Here is an 18,857-nt window from a genome sequence, read left to right as displayed (position 1 = left end):
CACCTGTATGTGATTTGTCTCACTAAGAAGCACCTCCCCAGGCCAAATGAAGAAGCTGCTCATCTCAAAGACAAATTTCAAGTACAACAAAAATAAACAGAAGTTAATGGTTAGAGCGACGCAAGTCTTATTTGCACGTGTCTTCTAATTTCTATACTCTTAGATCTGTTATCTCAGGGCAATGCTTTGAATATGCCAGATGTGCCCAAAATTATAGCTATCAGAAAGCTTGCACTGCTTACTGAAAGCAGCTAATAATAGTAATGGCTATGATTTTTGAGAAAATAAGGTAATTTAGAAAATAAGGTAACTATCCAGTTCCTAAGTCCTGCCTAAATGTACAGCAATCACACTTGCTTCACAAAGGATAATGTGAACTGTGTAACTTAAGGCATTTATACATTTTCCACATACTGGAAAGAAAAAATTCAACATCTCTGCTATTTATCCTTGTCCTCAGTCCTCTAAAATAATTACTGGTCTTACGGCAAAGCTCTGTTATATTTTGGATTCACCCTTCCCCCAGCACTGGCAATGGTATTGAATTTTGATGAGCTAATGCTGAAGAGTCAATTTCAAGCACCACAACTACCTAGCCTGGATTTTTATAAGCTGTTTGTGGTTTAAATATTCTGTCACTAAGTTGACCACAACATAAATTAGCAGCTATTTTGATTTTGGCTTGTCTACGTTAATTTTAGATATTTGATACAAAATACATACCACACCCAAATCAGAAATTTAACTTGTGTCTTATCGGCCAAGGACTTATTTTGCTACGGATTATTATTACTTAATTACCTATATGAAATAAAAACAAAAGCTATTCTGCTCTGGTATTTTAACTCATCCATCCCAGAGGTGTGCACACACACTTGCCCCAGGCACCCATGGGCAGCATTTTCAGAATAATCCTTTTGAAAATTTTCATAACCTCTCTATCTATCTATCATCCAGTTCCAATTCCCTGCCACAGGCAGGGACACCTTCCACTGGACCAAGTTGCTCCAAGCCCCGTCCAACATGGCCTTGAACACTCATAGGGATGGGGCATCTTGTCAGATAGTGCCTTGGTAATTTTTATCTTATGTCTTTAGATCAAGTGCTGGACAGTCTAGCTAGTCAATAACTCTCACACTGACGTCAGCTATGTATGGGTCATTCAATGGAGGCAGGGAAATGTTCAGCCAGGTAAAATCCTATATTTAAGTCATCACAATAAGCAAAATGATAAAAATTAAGGGAGTCACAGGGGATTCATCTTCAAAGGGATTTTTGGCCTGCTCTTGTGTTTCATCTTCACAGAAACTAGAATTGCAGAGGGAAGCAGTAGAAGCCATTTCTGTGTCTGGCACAGCATTGCCAGCAGCAAACTATTTGAATCTGAGCAGATAATCTCAGGTACATTGAAGCAAATGTCAGCAGCATATCAGCGCTGGTATTCATCCTACAGACTTTGCACTAGGCAGATTTAGCCTCCTGAATGAGACTTGCTTGGCATTTTACAGACAGAATGGAAAGCAGGACAGGTTTGCATCTCAAAAGACCCCAGAGAGCTACAGGAAAAATCTCACAAAACCTTCACGATGGTCAACAAAATTAAGAGTACGGAAATTGAAATATGATGATTGAATTATTCCATCCAGTGCCCTAATGCACAACCTGAACTAAACCAGACTTTGGAAGTCTGCATGCTGTGACTTAATTCTAATGAGAAGAAAGAGATTTTAAGCAAAGTGAACCGTAGCGGCTGAAACTCTGGAGCTGATGTGCATTAGCTCTGGGTGAAGAGGCGACACGATTCTTCACATCACGTACTAAATATTTGATGTCTTATCATCCAACACCACGAGTGATACTAAACGTGAAGCCTGAAATCATGCCTACTGAACAAAGACAGTCAAAGCTTTTGTTCAGCTCTGAGAAACTCACAATACCAAGTCCAGCGTTTGGAGCCAAAAGAGCAAAGAGAGACAGCAGGCAAAAAGCATTTTTAAAAACAAAAGAAAAAAAAACCCAACTAAACAAAAAATAACAAAACAAAAACAAAGCAACAACAAAAAAGCCCTGTGAAACCAAAAAAGCTAACAATGTCTGGATAAAAATTATTTTTATTCCTTATTTAGCAAACATGGACAAAGTTTGGTGACCTTACAACTTCCAGCATTTATTTTGAAAAATCATGTTTTAGCTATTTAAAACAAAGATGCTAAAGAAAACCACCACCTTTAGCAGCCTGAATACACTGCTTCAGGGACCAAAGGCTGTCAGGCAACTCTGATTTTTTTTTTTTTTTTATCTCTTTAAAAATGTCACACCACCATGGAAATTGATACAAGCACTAATGCCTATTACACATTAGCCTGTAATGCAGTACAGGGTACTGGTTATACAATACGCTATTGTTCAGTAAACTGTTAAGCGCTAAAACACCCTTTAGGAAAGCCTTATGCTTGTCAGGGGAAACTCATTTTAATGACAGGGAAACAAAACTAACTCCTCCCAAAAGTTAGCTCTCTTTTTCAAGGTAAATTAACGCCAATTAGCGACATTCTTTCACCAATGTTCCTAAATGTATTTTTTCATATAAAGCTATTGAAAACTGAGATAAATCTCTGACTTGCATATGCTAAGTGTTTCATGCTAGCAGAAATAAGCATAAATTACTTCACTACAGAGTGCAGTGGCAGACAATTCAGATCATAAATGCAATGACAATTACAAAAACCTCTCTCAAAATAATGGTACTTTTTCCTATAACAACACACTGGCTTTCCAATTCTGGCTACTTTGACAAGGCAAACAGATTAAAGCAATGGGAAGTTATTTCCCACTCAAAAATGCAAATATTTTAAACCGCTAGACCCAAGTATTGCAAGAAATAATAGAAAGCAAAAGGCTTCATGAAGAAAGTGGAGAGGATTCTACAGAAAAGAGATGTTTTTTTTTCTACTTTATAAGGCTAAAACCAGTTGCAAATTGTAACACCAGTTGTATCTTTGACATAGCAAGGAGATAGACAACTACATGGACAGGAGAAAGATGGGCTCAAAAGTCTTGTCAAAGAACAAAAACTTGTGTGCTCCTTTCTACGTATGACTTCAGAAGTGCTCATCAGCAAAGTCCACACTGACAGTATAAGTATTTGTGGGTTTCTCAAGGATCCCTTGTGACTGCACTTTTAAACTTACCGCTTCTCTGCAGCGCTCCAGCAGCTGAAAAGCCTTTCATTCTCCTTTTGCAGACGCTCGTTTTTTGCCTGCAGTCTTCCCAGGCAGTCCAGACAGCAACCAATTAGCTCCTTAACCACCTCTGCTGGACTCAAAACCTTCTGTAGCTTCAGAGATCCAAGTCTGAACTAGGACACAAGGGAAGAATGAGTTACTTCACCTGTACTAGAAAGATCACAAAACCTTACTCCAATAAACTTGAACACACACTCAATAAGCAAAAGAAATACCCTAAAAGAAATACCTTACAGACCTTCAGTTCAAAGCAATACAATAAACTGTCACAAGAAGAATTGTCAAATACGTGGAATAATCTAGACATCAATTATTTATACAGCTAACATATCTTAGTGGTCAATTGTCATTCAATAGGCACAGGACGTAAGCACTGTGCTTACTTTCTAATGTGCAGGAAAAGAGATGTCATGCGGCGAGTTTAACATGATAAAGCAATAACCTGCTCTTGTACAGATCAAAGATCAGTAGTATAAAGGTGCAATCACAGGCTTTATATAAAAAGCATTTCGGATGTAATGCAGAACAGCAGGAACTGAAAACCTAACAGTATTGCTAACATGTTTTTGTCATCTGCCCTATTCTGGTACCCACAGCAGCAATACAACAACATAAACATTACTGACAAAACAAATGAGCATTAACTATCTTTTATTTGAAGTAGAACTTCAAATGCCTCTCTATAATGCTTGTATGCACCGGAAAGATGAAAACTAGTGCACAAATTTTCACCTACAGGGCTCAGCAAGTTCTTAATAATAAAAAGAGTCCTTCAATTAAATAAGTTGCCTCAATAATTCAACGAGATCAAAGGATAGGATCTATAATGAACAGTTGTATTTCTTTCTCAAATGGGGATGTTTTATAGGATATTCCAGAGGTCTGAACAGATTTGTTCTACCATGTCTAGCAGAAACAACAGAAAATGGATGTTTCTATTGTGTTAAAGGAAAAATAGCTCAGCCGCACATACAAAACAGTATCAACTAAAGCATAATTGTGCAAAGCTAGATCAAGATAAAAAAATATTCAACGTAACAGCTTGAGGCAAGTGAAGGAAGACATTAAGGCTGCTTCAAAAGGGTCGTATGTGTTATCTTAAGAGAAGCAAAGCCGAATCATAAAATCCCAGACTGGTTTGGGTTAGAAGGAACCTTAAAGCTAACCCAGTTCCAACCCCCTGCCATGGGCAGGGACACCTTCCACTAGAACAGGTTGCTCCAGGCCCTGTCCAACCTGGCCTTGAACACTGCCAGGGATGGGGCAGCCACAGCTGCTCTGGGCAACCTGTGCCAGGGCCTCACCACCCTCACAGGGAAGAACTTCTGCCTAAGAGCTCATCTCAGTCTCCCCTCTGTCAGGTTAAAGCCATTCCCCTTGTCCTGTCCCTACAGGCCCTTGTCCAAAGCTCCTCTCTAGGTTTCCTGTAGCCCCTTTAGGCACTGGCAGCTGCTTTAAGGTCTCCCTTTAAGGAGCCTTCTCTTCTCCAGGCTGAACAAGCCCAGCTCTCTCAGCCTGTCGCCAAAGCAGAGCTGCTCCAGCATCTCTGTGGCTTCCTCTGGACTTACTCCAACAGCTCCACATCCCTCTTGTGTTGTTGTCCCAGAGATGGATGGGCAGGGCCTGACTTCAGTGCTCTCTAGTGGGTAGATGATGTAGAATTTGAACTATCTTCAGGTACACTTCCACAGCTAATAGAGCTCACAGAAGCCATCAGAGGCCCTTAGTGACATGGTTTAGTGGTGGACTTGTCAGTGCTGAGGTAAAGGCTGGACTTGATGATTTTAAAGGTCTTTTCCAGCCTAGCTGATTCTGTGATTCTATGACTCCTCTTCATATCTAGAAGCACCATTTGCCTGGTTTGACAGAAAACTATCTGAGGTATCAGATCTAGAGAAAAGCAGAATGAGTCTGCTGACACCATCCAGACTTTGGCAAACTTACAGCAGAAGCATATCTTTCAGGAATGAGGCATCAAACTGTCTTGGCTTTGATTGGAAATTCCTGCCAAAACATCAAGCTGCTGAGGGGTATGTGGAAGATGAAGGTGTCCTCTCTCATATCTTGTATTATTAAAAGGATTGACATAACTGTTGCGGCACTTCCCTATGAACAGAACTATTACTCATCTTTTCAACTTAAATACAAGTTAATAACACCTAAAAAAAGAATATATATATATATAGTAGTACATGCTAGCGCAGAGTTCAGTCTGTATTGTGGTACCTCACCTGTTAACATCAGAAATGCCACTGCATTCCATTTTCTCCTCAATTTAGTTAAATTTACTTGTGGTGGCATGGAAGATAACCAAATCAAAGAAATTCACGAAAACAAAATGTAGCATTTGTTAACACTTCATAAAAAGTGATGTTTACTAGTACTATACATGACAGTTTGCTGAAAAAGACCTTGTAAAAATTGCTCAGAAATATTTTAAAGGCATTGTTTGAAACAAGTAACAGTCCTTCATCTCAAACATTTTATCTGTTGAAGTTTCTGCAGCAACGTATGATACCATCATCAGCATCTTCAGCAATGTTAATTAATCAGAAAATGAGGCAAACTCAAATGTTTAATCTTAAAATTAGCCATTGATGCTTCTTCCAAATTCACATGTACTGTCTCTAACATGTTGTCTTTCTTTAGCTTACACACATCTGATGGCTGTAGATGAAAAGATGCATTTAACTTATTTTTGGAAATTAGATTACATTATCAGTAACCCACAGAGTGACGTGTATTCCCTGGATATCACACTTGCTGTTTGACAGCATTAACAAAGATGGACATTTGCGTAAAGGAAACTGGTTTTCATCACTTGCAAGCCACCACCATACTGTACGGATAAAGAATTCATGCCACACTTGAATAGCAGCCACAGAGATAGAGAAGCACAGTAGCACAGATAAATAGCAACACAATCTTCTACTTACACTGTGGAAGAAATAGCAAGAAGAGTACATCTTTTTGTCTCACGCTTTTAATATAATCGACTTACATAAGGTATGGGCAAATACGTTTAAACAGGACAAACAAGAATTGTCCAAATTACAATTTACTTTGCACAAAAGAATAAAATATGAGCAATTCTAAACTGGATTAAAGTGAATAACAATAGATTTCAGCTGAAAGCCTGGCTCCACACAGAATCAAAACTATGCCAACCACACAGCAGACATTTCAGAAGCAATTATTATGATAAACAAACACCAGTTCAGGCTTTTATTTAAACACATTACATCAATCAATACTGCCAGTGCAATATGGAGTTTTGAAACTAAAAAATACATCCTCATCGCACAGAGCTCTGCCGTGACAGGATTTCTGAAAATCTGTAAGAAAAAAACATGTCCTCCTTTTTATAAAAGCTGAAAGAGATGAAACCATGCTTTGTGCATGCTACCTTTATTTATGAATTCTTGTTAACACACAGGGGGAGAGGTCATGCTGCAGAGAGCAGAGCAAGAAACACGTGCCAGCCTGATGAACTGTTGCCAGTATGTGAGCCAGCAGAGAGGACCACTGGACAGATTTGCCACCCTGCTACAGGGATACAATGAATTTGGCTGACTATCTTTTTAGGTGTTCATTTCCAAGTCTGACACAGTAACAGTAGCTAATTCAGTCTATACAAAGCAATTGACTGTTCTGCACTTCCTTACATTAAACTTCAATGTGTTCACTTCTGTGTCTTATACATCGTGACCTGTGGATCACTTCTAGCAGGCCCACAGAAGGTAAGCAAAGCAAGCCCATGACCAGGAGGCTTAAATTTATTAGGCAGGTGTTCATATCAACTGAAAAAAACAAAATGGGAAGAACAAAACAAAAAACAACAAGAACAACAAAAAAGCCCAACAAAACAGAAAAAACCCCACCCCACGGCTTCTGCAATTAAATATTCTGTATTTTTTCCCCACCCCCAGTCATTTAATCTAATTTAGGTCACTTGTAGGAGAGAATTATCTGGGCTACATTACAGCTATCTCAAGCACCTCAGTGCAGAAAAATATGGGACATTTAGATACAGCCCTAATTTAAGCCAAAAAATTAACGTGACACTGGATATGCAAAAACTGGTTCACCTCTCACACAGGATGTTATGCAAAGAGTACCAAAAGCCCTTCTTAGGCTGTTACTTTAACATGAAGTTATTCATTACAACAAGCTTTTCCTCCGCCTTTTTAACAAACAGAAATGTTAGAACTAACAATAGTAACATTGTTATCTGAGCAAATTACAACTGATTAGTATGCCCCCTCCTCAGTAAAGAGCCCCATGTGAGAGACTGATAAACCATAAAGGCAGCCAAGCTCCATTTCACTTCCAAAGCATCATGGCAAAGCATGAGCCGTTTTTAAAACAGCATGAAGAAAAAGAAATCTCAGAAGTTTTCCTTTGGAGTCCTGGTGGCATCCCAAATTGGAGAGCAAAGCTGGTAAAGGAACAGATGCACAAAAAGGCACAATTTTAGATCTAAAGATTCAGAATTTGGGGCAGATGTAATTTACAGCACTAAGAATTCTAATCACCTCCTGCTTCAGCGAGTCCAGAGGAGGCCACAGAAATGCTGCAAGGGCTGGAGCAGCTCTGCTCTGGAGACAGGCTGAGAAAGCTGGGCTTGTTCAGCCTGGAGATGAGAAGGCTCCGGGCAGGCTTTAGAGATGGTCCCAGTGCCTAAAGGGACTACAAGAAACCTGGAGAGGGGCTTTGGACAAGGGCCTGTAGGGACAGGACAAGGGGAATGGCTTTAACCTGACAGAGGGGAGATTGAGATGAGCTCTTAGGCAGAAGTTCTTCTCTGTGAGGGTGGTGAGGCCCTGGCACAGGTTGCCCAGAGAAGCTGTGGCTGCCCCATCCCTGGCAGTGCTCAAGGCCAGGCTGGAAGGGGCTTGGAGTAACCTGGTCTACTGGAAGGTGCCCCTGCCCATGGCATGGGCTAGAACTGGATAAGCTTTAAGGTCACTTCCAACCCAAACCAGTCTGGGATTCTATGGTTCTGCTACAACTGAATATTCATTGGGGGCAGGGGGGAGGGAGGAATCATAAAAAAGAATGCATTAGGTTCTCCACATAGTGCTTAGCTTTTGCTTGCAACTAAATCAAGAAATTTATCCTTCATCATCAAACCCACAGCAATGAAACTGGAAACAATTCCACGAAGATTAAGTAGAAATTATTAAATATACCACAAGAAACACCCAACTGGGTGGGATATTGAGATAAATAGATCTTGCTTACTGCATGTGTGAATGCTCAACATCAACACTTCGACAAGTTAGTTTTACATATAACATGTCTATGATTTGGACTGTGTTTCCAAGGTAAACCTTATTTTGTAGATTCCTGCTCTCTAGATCAATTTATATTTCTTCCAGCTGCTACAGCTCTCTGGCTTCCTATCATCTGCAGATGTAATTAATGTGCTTTCTACTTCCTCTTTCAGATCATTCAAGAAAACATTATGTAAAACAGTGAAGCACTGAACACTTAATTTATACAGAGAATGAGCCGATCTGCTAAAGGTCCCAGCAGACAAAAGACTAACTGTGACTGATACACTCTCTCCTTCAGTATCTGCTTTATTGTTTGCTGGGATTTTTTTAAATTGTTGTTTTTTTAAAGACACATGAAGATGAACACAGAACCATTTAGAAAGCTGTGTTCCCTTAAGCAGAAATCACACTCAGCACATGGCCATTAGACCAGTGTTTTAAGCTTAGAAATATAACCAAGAAATAGAAGCTTATGACAAAACTGTCATTTTCCCATCACCTCTCACCCTGCCCACTGTTTGTCTTCTATAGATGAAGAAAGAAGTGATTTTAACCACAAGGCAGAAGATATTTTGGAAGTAAACTGAAAAGGTTCTCAAGTACTTTTCCTTCTAGTTACTGATGTTTATAGAAGCTGCTTCACATAGGGGGAAAAAAAAAAGTCATTAAAGTATGAGCCAGCACATTTTTTTCATGGACAATTCTAAGACTACATGAAAATTACTTTATTCTATATAGACAGTGCATTTGAATTTTGCATTAGAAATATATTTGCTATATAATCTTTGCATTACTACATTACACTAGAAATGAGTTGTATCTAAGGCAGTAAGTATTAAAGGTTATGCACCGACAGGAGAAGCCATTTACACAGCAGTGCCTGCACGCTCCCTCTTTCAAGGCAGAATCTGAAGCTAAATACTAACAGTGAGCTACTTTCCAATAACAATTTTTCATTATGACATTACTAGTTTATAAGAAAAAAAAATTATGCTAGAAACTCATTATATTTGCATTGCTGGCCATGATTTCTCTTTGCGTAACTTCAGTATTTTAACAATTCTTTCTAACAGTATTTGCAATCTAAAATATATTTAAGGGATTCCATAATCCCACAAGCTAGAAAAAAAATATTTAGACATACAGATTTTGTCTTTTCTTGTCCTGGCAGGCTATAGGAGCTATATACTGTGTGTCTCTCACCCCAAACTCCCTCTATTTACATTACATACTTAAATCCTAACCTATAATATTTTGATTTTCCCTTCTCTATTTTGAAAATTATTTAACAATTTTTACAAAGAGTACACTTACAGACACTTAGGTCTGATTTTGAAATTAAACTATTCCTAGTGTGTGAACTGATAGAGTTTTAGTTGTACAAGCTAACCTAAAGCCTGTAACAGAATCATCTCTAGCTCTCCTTACTCATATTCCGCTTTTCCTCCACCTTTGGAACAGGTCGCAGAGATCCTTGTGCTCTGCTTCCAATCACAGGATTTCAAATTGTATTAGCAATCAGCAGGGTTAGCACAGGATAGCAACACCTACATCCTTGCAGACAGATACTGACTCCTGAAACATATTGTCTAAGCAAATGTCCTTTCACCAGGAAAATATTAATGAAGAATTTGAGGTGGAGGGAGGGGGAAATTCCACAGGGGCCCACCAGCATGGAGCAGCTGTGTTGTCCCTGTCTTTATAAAGACCTGCAGTTTCTAATAGCAGATGTGACCCCTGTGTTGAAACAGGAAGGCCCTGCAGACCCATGTAACAACAGATCCTTTTGTCATTGCCATGTCCTGAGCATCTCACAACCCTTTCCCTATGCTAGAAGAGAACTACGCTGGGAGAAGTATTTCTACAACAGAGCTTGGTCTTACTAGAGCTTGGTCTTTCCATGCTGCCTATTAATACCAGTTCAACTGGGTCTTTGGGAATTAAAGAGGATGGAAGAGCAATCAGGGTATTTTTTATTAATAAAAACCCCATATAGAAACATATATGTTTCTATATTAAACCCACATAAGAAACCATATGTTTTCAATACTCAAAAAACCATCTTATTAACCTCAAGAGCTAACCCAAAACAAATGCCTTGCTGACTTATTTTTCAACACTTGCACAAATTTACACCTAGAATATCTTGCTAGAAGATACTAATAGTTATGGGCTAAACTATTCTGAAGTCACCTACTGATGACCTTGCCTAAGAGTGGTACTGAAAGTAAATTCTTTACCATAGAGTAAGAGATTAGCTACAATATACAGGACAACACTGAATGCTACATTAACTCAAAAATAAGACATCCCTTACATGCTTGGATTACAATAGGCAGTGTAGGAAGGTGTAACTTTCTCTTCTCAGTTGAGAGGTGGAACTCTGGCAAGACAGACAGGCTATGATTTTCAGAATCAGCCTTGCTGATTAACCATCAGCTACTGCTGATAGTTGAATATCAGCTACTTCTGCTGCTGCACAAACTGTAAACTCAGACATAATCAATACTTTGGTAAAAATAAGTATTCAATATGCAAATATCCATGAATTTAAAAGAGAAAAATGTTAATGAAAATTCATGTACAGGGTTAAAAGAATATGACCTACAAGTGAGCGATGCTGACACTTAAACAAAGACAGCATTGTTACAAGCTTGAATCTGGAAAGCATTAAACCATTTTTATTTCTTAAGTCAATCAATGCGTGGTCTTGATTTTTTAAAGCTGTGCCACTATTATCTCCAGGGAAATCGTTCAACAGTAACCATGACTTCCCTGGGTGTGGTAATAAAATGAGTACACTAGACTTGCACAATACAGTGATGACAATGTGAAAGCAGAAGTTGCTTTTGCAACAGCAAACTCTAGAAAGCTAAGAAATATTACAAAGTACTGTGTAAGCCAAGAAATCTTGCCGGTTACATCAGTCAATATAAAAATATGAGCACCAATTATAAAAATCAAGTTTAAGATAAAAATCCTGCCTTTCTCCACTCCAGCCTTTCCCCTCTGAAATATTATTTATGACAGAAACATTACTTCATCCTGAAAAAAAAAGTATCTTCCTTCTTGACAAAGGCATTACTGCTATTATAGAGCAAAACAGCTGACATTAGTGATTGCTATTTTTTCTCAGGTTTTTACTACATGCTGCAGAAGCCTTCCACATAAATTGCCATCGTATAAGCTCCACATCGACTGATGAAATTCCATCTGGTTTCACTATTTTGTATGGCAGGGGTTCTCAGATACTTTGGAGAGTGCTTCTCTGTTTCTCACACCCTCAAGCCTACACATTCATGGCACTGTGGCCCCCTTAACCATTGCAGTGCAAGAAGCCTACATCTGTACAGTAAACCACATGGAAATTTGGATCACCGCCAGGCACTAGAATATATTCTTATTATCAATCTCTATACAATAGAGAGGCCACAGCATGTCCGTGGCCCACGCCAGCAACCACCTCGCCAAACACTCTGCAAGGCACATGGCAGGAGCTGGCACATCCCATGGACCACTTCCAAGAGGCAGTTTGCATGCAGCCACCCTCTCCTGGAGCCTGAGGAAGTATAGTAGCATGGATGTAAGACTTTTTCTCATCATTTGGCCTCTGCATCTGGGAATATTCTAAGAAATTTTAATTTAGTGGTGCAGAGGCAACAACAGTAGACCCTAGAATACTGCTCTATCATGTTTGTAGCAGAAGCTGCTTTATGCTAATAGATTAGGAAGGATCAAGGCACACTGCCCAAGGAGGCCCTAGGTTTCCCTTTTGATGGAATATCTCGATCCTGGGGAAAGAGGCAGAAATAAGGCTGAAAAAGACTCTGTCATTTACAAGTTGTTCCATCCAGTCCGTCCCTTATCAAGCTGTACACTGCAGTGTGGGCCAGATGGGAAGCAGATTTCTATCCTGAAAGCTTGTTATGGAGTCATTTATTGGGAGGGACCTCCAATTTAACCTCCTGCACAAAGCAAGGCCAGCTCAGAAGTCAGACCAGGTTGCTCAGATTCAGCTGGGTCTCAGAAACCTCTAAGCATTGAGAATCCAGGGACTTACCTTCAGAGCTGCTCCCCAGCCCGTCCCCTTCCAGGTGCTCTCCTGATCCTGGGCAGGGCTTTGTTTTTTCCCCATCACTTTCACACCATTCCCCCAGCCTGGCCTCTCTGTGTGGCAACCCTGCCCTTGAGGGCATTCACTGGTCACTTCAGTTTGGTGTCAACTGGAATCTCAATGGATGTGCACTTCATCACCTCCTCCAAGTTACTGTTAAATATATGTGAAACAGAACAGGTCGCAGGGGAGACCACTGTTATTCTTCACTTGTTAGCAGCCTCCAGGATCATATGACCCATTAACCACTGTCCTCTAAGTCACAGAGTCATAGAATCAACTGGGTTGGAAAAGACCATTAAGATCATCAAGTTCAAAGACACCACTAAACCATGTCGTTAAGGGCCTCATCTCTACATCTTCTAAATACCTGCAAGGATGGTGATTCCACCGCTGCCCTGTGCAGCCTGTTTCAATGTCTGACCACTCTTTCGGGGAATAAATTGTTTCTAATATCCAGTCTAAACCTCCCCTGGCACACCTTGAGGCGTTTCCTAGCACTTGTCACTTGGGAGAAGATATAACCCAAACAGTTTTCTATCTATCTTGCTCTCTACCCATCCAACCTAGATGTAACATTGTAGGAAACAGTGGTGAACGCCTTGCCACAGTCCAGACAAACAACATCTCTGCTCTCCCTTCCGGCACGTATCAAGCTGCTTTATCACAAGAGGCATGGCAGAGGCAGACACAGTCTGCGTGGTCTGGCATGATTTACATTTGGTAAATCCATGCCAGCAGCTCCCAGCTACCACCTCGTCTTTGATGTGCGAAGAAACATGTCCTGAGAGAAGCTGCTCCATAACCTCCCCAAAAATCAAAGACAGCATGACAGCATGTTTCTTTTGAGCATCAATCCAATATTTTCTGAAGGCTGGTGGAAGGTTGACATTCTCCAGCTGTTTGGGATCTCTCTCCCAGTCTGTAAGATTTCGAATTTGATAGGGAGCATTTTCATAAAGGGCAGCTCCCTACGCACCCTCGGATGCAGCACATCTGGTCCAACGGACGGGTTGTTGTGGCGGAGAGAACAGTAACATGAAAAGCCAGCTCTGTTTGGCAGTCTGAATGTCTTATTCTTACTTGGATTTCCCTGGAAATTGGCAGCACTGCATTTTGACCGTCCATATTTGAGATCATTCCAGACAGAAGCTCTCAACATAAAATCCCACTGTTCTGTTCAGGGGAAAGAGGAGGAGGCCTTCTTTGAAGACTCTGATATTGTACCAAAATCTGAACATCATTTTCCTGAGACCTCATTAAAGCCAACTCTTTGCAATCACAGGAAACAATGTCACATAAACCCTTTCACAAAGGAATTTAAGTTCTTAAAAGAGCTTCTTAATCTCACTAGTCTAGCTGGAAAGCTGTTTGGGACATTTTTTTCTAATTTGTCTCCTAAGCATACACACACACACACATACACACACATATAACTTGCATCCATTTGCTTTTGGACAGACACTATTCCTTAGCTTACAGCACTCTTCTCCCTCTCTAGTGTTCAGTCTCAATAATTAATATATAATTATTTTTCTTTGCATTTATTCTGTTGAACTGAAGCAAAATGTTGTAGCTTTGGCTACACATATATTAGGTTCTATATTGCTCACAGCATACAAGCTTCCTCCAAATTTCAGTTTGCATTACTTGTCTGTGGATGACCAGAACTATATGTGTAATTTTGAATATATACCATGACTAAATAGACCATGCAAATACACAGAAAATAGACATAGAACTTATGTGACATTTGCAGATCAATATTCAGTCTATTTGCACATTAAATTTCTTTATTTCATCTTGTCTGAACTGCCCTGTAAGAATCACAGGGATAAAGGGATATCTCCTTTTATGTGTCTTCACTTTTATCATCCCCTTCTATACTTCAGGCAATACTGTCCATTCACCTCTCTGCTAGCAGTTTGACTCTGAAGTGAATTCACAAAAAAAACTGAAGCAGGACATCCCTAAAAGATCTTTTCCTTTTTTTTTTTTTTCATCTTTTCCCTCATTAATTCAATGGCTCCAGGAATAAGCAGGTACTTTCCCACTTCATTGAGCAGCAAGCAGGTCTGTGAGCAAAGGAACTACTGCAGGCTGCTTTCCTATGGTTATGACTCCTGTGCTGGATCCCCTGATGTCTAAGAAGGTGAGAAATCCAGTCAAAGTCTTTCCCTTATTTAATGCATTTATAACTTCTCACTCCCATGAGGATTTGCTTGTGTCTAATAACACACTTGATCTCATTCCACATTTTTTTCCAAAGCAGACATATGAATAGGATCTCTCTTCTCCACCCAGCCACCTATTTCCATGGAGCTAGTAGGAACCCGATATCTTTGAGGTCTTTACTCCTGTCAAATCTATTTGAAATTGTCCAGTAGTTTCAGAAGTTATTGGGGAAATGGGGAGGAGGTAAGAGACTGGCAGTCAGCAGAGGCACACAGCGTGATCATGTAAGCTTTGTTTCCTTAGGAAGCAGGGTAAAACACTTGCACATTTTATTAATTTAAAACTGCCCTAAATTAATTAGAAAATGAGTTTTTACTTGGAGATTTAAACTTGTTTTCTTCCTTGGTTTTCATGTAACTCATGGTGTGGCAGTAATACAATAGACTCTAGATACAACATCTGGATTCAGGTCTTGGAGTTTGAACACAAATAGTTCACAACTCTGTTAATTCAGATTTCAGAGGGAAAGCCTAATAAAATAGCTTAAATTAGAATGCATTTCCTACAGGCTAAGAACAGAACATGGGCCATTACCATAAATCAACTGACACACAAACTTATCACATAGCAACTCACTTTTGTGTGAGGCTTGAGTCTCCCAAACATATGGAAGGATGCCTGCCAAGGACTTTTAATTTAATCTGCTGGCATTTAATCTGCATTTATGTTCAAGTTTTCTACTGAACTATTCCAGAACAAAGCTCATTCAAAGGAAATCTCTGAAGGAGGACTGTGGGGCTCTTTTTCTGAACGGCTGATCATAAAGTATACATAGCATGAACAGTAACACTGAAAAAACCCACACACAACCCTTTTGATTAACTCCAGAAAACTTTCTACAAGCATTATGAACAGTAGATCCAGATAAATGTGCTTCTAGAAAAATCTCCAAAATAAAAGCAAGACTTGTGATATTACTGTCAGTGAAAGATTCAAGGTAACAAAATATGAATGATTAATACTTCCAAGATTAAAAAGCACCAGCACATTATGTTAGCTGCTGCATAATGATAGCATTTTAAAACTACCTGTCAACTGATCATATTCCTACATGTGAAACCCAGACTGCAGTTTTCTTTAAAAACTTAAATAAAACATAACTGCAAGGTCTGGAGTAATAACTGTCAGATATGAAGACAACTTGTCTTGGGAGCTACTTCCCTTCAAACAGTGACCTTTAGGTTTGAGAAGTAATGGAAACTATAAAGTGCTTCTTGAATACACCCTTGGAACTAACATGCCAACATTTTGCAGTAATTTAAGTCTGACTTCCCCTGAATATGCTGTACTCTGACGTTAACAGCTCAATGATTGAACATGATTTTTTTGCTTGGAAAGTAAATGCATGACCATGTGAATAAGCATGAGATAATGCCTGGACCGAGGCAAAATATAAAAGTGTTCCTAACTAAGTACTACAAACAAGTTTCCAGTGTGACTAATAACACAAGATTCATTTAGAACAACCATTGACTGTTTTCTGGGTGTTTTTTTACCCTTTGTTTACAAGATCCTTTCAGGACACTGACAGCTACTTGCCAAAGCTTTCAGATCCAAACATCTGACTACTTAATAAAAACTTCATTGAATTATTTTATCCAATTCAAAAAAACAAGAGATTGAAGATTTTCCTTTACAGTATGAAACTTACCTATCTGAGCTACATGGTGAACATCTGTGTACACTGGGCTCCATGCACAAACATGGAAATACTCAACGCATCATAAGCTATATGTAGCAAATATGACAAATCTCCAGTAAAGCCATAATTCCACACTGTGAAGTACAAAGAAGGACATAAACATTTCTGTAAACTATCAACATATAAACATAATATTTCCTTCCAGTCTAAACGAAACACATAAAAAAGCCAAACTCATATTTTCATGTTGAAAGAAAGAAGCACCAGCTCCGACTCAGGAATGCAATGCACGTGAAATAAACTTTACTGAGTTACACCTATCTACACTTGGGTCTCTTTACTGACTGTTCAGTTTCATCACCAGCAAGAGACTTCCCCCATCCCCTTTAAGACCTAAACTACTCTACAAATATGCATGGAGTGATATCCTATACACAGAAGCCAAGTCCTTCCAGCCTCCTCAATAAACACCTCTTCTGGCTTCATGAAGGAATCTACCTTGTGACATCTTTATTTTATGGAAGAAAAAAGAAAATAATCAAAACAATATTTTATGTAAGAAAGAAAAAATAATCAAAGGAGAATCTTAAAAATCAAGGAGTATTCACCTGTAATTCCTTGTAAAACACTGTTAGAGATGCAGCAATATAACAACCAAAAGTTGTTCTAGACTATAAGGTCCTAAAAAATGCTCTAGTAATAGTAGGATGTACATTTTTAGATTTAACAGAGATTCTCACATTGACAGGGGTAAGAAGGTGTGTGATTTTTTGCTCTTGTTTTGCCACAAGACTGCTCCCTCCAACAACAGTACAGTATGAACACAGTGCCAGATTGTACTACTCTAACAAGGACCCACCAAGCAAACCCATATCACACATGAAATTATAAGGCAAAGAAGGCCGTTCAAGCTTGACCTGTTCACAGTTTCAGCAACAGCAGCACATCTTTAACCCCACGCAGATGGGCCACCTATCATCCTTTGAGCCATCTTCCTTGAAGTGTCTAGAGGAGCCACTGAGTGACTTGATTCAGGACTACAACTCCCAGCACAAAATTTGCAGACTTTTACTCAATCTCCTTTGGATATATGTATCTAAATAGACAGTGTAATGAAACAGCAGCCACAGATGACTTGGGAATTTAAGGAATTAAGACACCATTAATAAAAGTAATTCTCTGTAACTGCCCCAGGCCAGCAGCCGTCCAACATCTAACACTTACATATAGGAGTAACTTGAGAAAATACTGTGTTTTGTGTTGTTCAGGCTATGCAGCACCTCACAACAGAGTTTTGGCCTTCAAGGAGGACCCATGGAAACTCAGGTGCTGGAGCGGGGCACAAGTCTGATGGGAACGGCTGAGGGAACTGGGGTGTTTAGTCTGGAGAAGGTTCAGAGGGACCTTCTCGCTCTCTACAACTACCTGAAAGGAGGATGGAGCCAGGAGACAAGAGGAAACGGCCTCAAGGCTATACCAGGGGAGGTTTAGACTGAATATTAGGAAAAAGGGTTGTCAAGCATTGGCACAGGCTGCCCAAGAAGTTGTGGGGTCACCATTCCTGGAGGTATTTAAAGGACATGTAGATGTGGCGCTAATTGAGATGATTTAGTGGTGGACTTGGCAGTGCTGGGTTAATGGTTGGACTTGATGATTTTAAGTCTTTTCCAACTTAGGTAATTCTATGATTCTATAGCATCACTATACTTCATTCCCGAATGATAGTATTCAATTCTTCTTACTACATATATGTTGCTTTTCTTCTGTGCTTCTTAAAGGAACAAATAAATTCACAGAAGAAAAGACAGTTTATTTCTCAGAGGTTTCTCTACAATCAGAACAAAAGGGAATTTATTACAGTCTTGTTTGTCTTGTTTATACCTTCTTTTTTTTTTTTTTTTAATCCTTTGGGCATGAAATTTGGATTCCCCTTCTCTGGCATGTCCCAGACTCATTATGATAAAGAGGATTTAAGACTAAGTACTACTGCTAAAAATTCTATGCTACACATTCTACCATGTAAGAATAATTCAAATAAAACATTTTTATCCCTTTGGTAAAAGTAATTTCAGAGCACTGACTGATCACAGGTCATTTCTGCCTGATCAAATGCCATTTCATTGAATCATTGTCATTGACTTACATTGAATCATTGTCATTGACTCAAGGTCATTACTGAATTGCTATGGCAGATCCATTCATTTCTACTACAAACTGAACTCTAGCAAATAATTCTTCCATATGGATTATTATCACGATAAAAGGGATCAAAAGTCTTTCACTCAAGAAACTCCTATTAAATTCTAATATCGAAAAAATCAAACAAAATTTAATGCTTTTTC

The 18,857-nt window shown here is 39.3% G+C and overlaps 1 protein-coding gene across 1 annotated transcript in view; it reads right to left on the bottom strand.

The window, feature by feature from the left end:
• The window catches only part of XRCC4 (X-ray repair cross complementing 4), a gene marked incomplete at its 3' end in the record, with an annotated part of 163,785 nt that overhangs the window by 104,351 nt on the left and 40,577 nt on the right, over window positions 1–18,857 (bottom strand). Inside the window, exon 3 of the mRNA XM_080638806.1 lies at window positions 3,192–3,358. Coding sequence (XP_080494932.1) covers window positions 3,192–3,358 — 167 coding nt within the window. The remainder of the gene's footprint in view (window positions 1–3,191; window positions 3,359–18,857) is intronic.

This window comes from Psittacula echo (genome assembly GCF_963264785.1).
Source record: "Psittacula echo genome assembly, chromosome: Z".
NCBI lineage: Eukaryota > Metazoa > Chordata > Aves > Psittaciformes > Psittacidae > Psittacula > Psittacula echo.
This window is presented reverse-complemented; position numbering and strand designations above follow the sequence as displayed.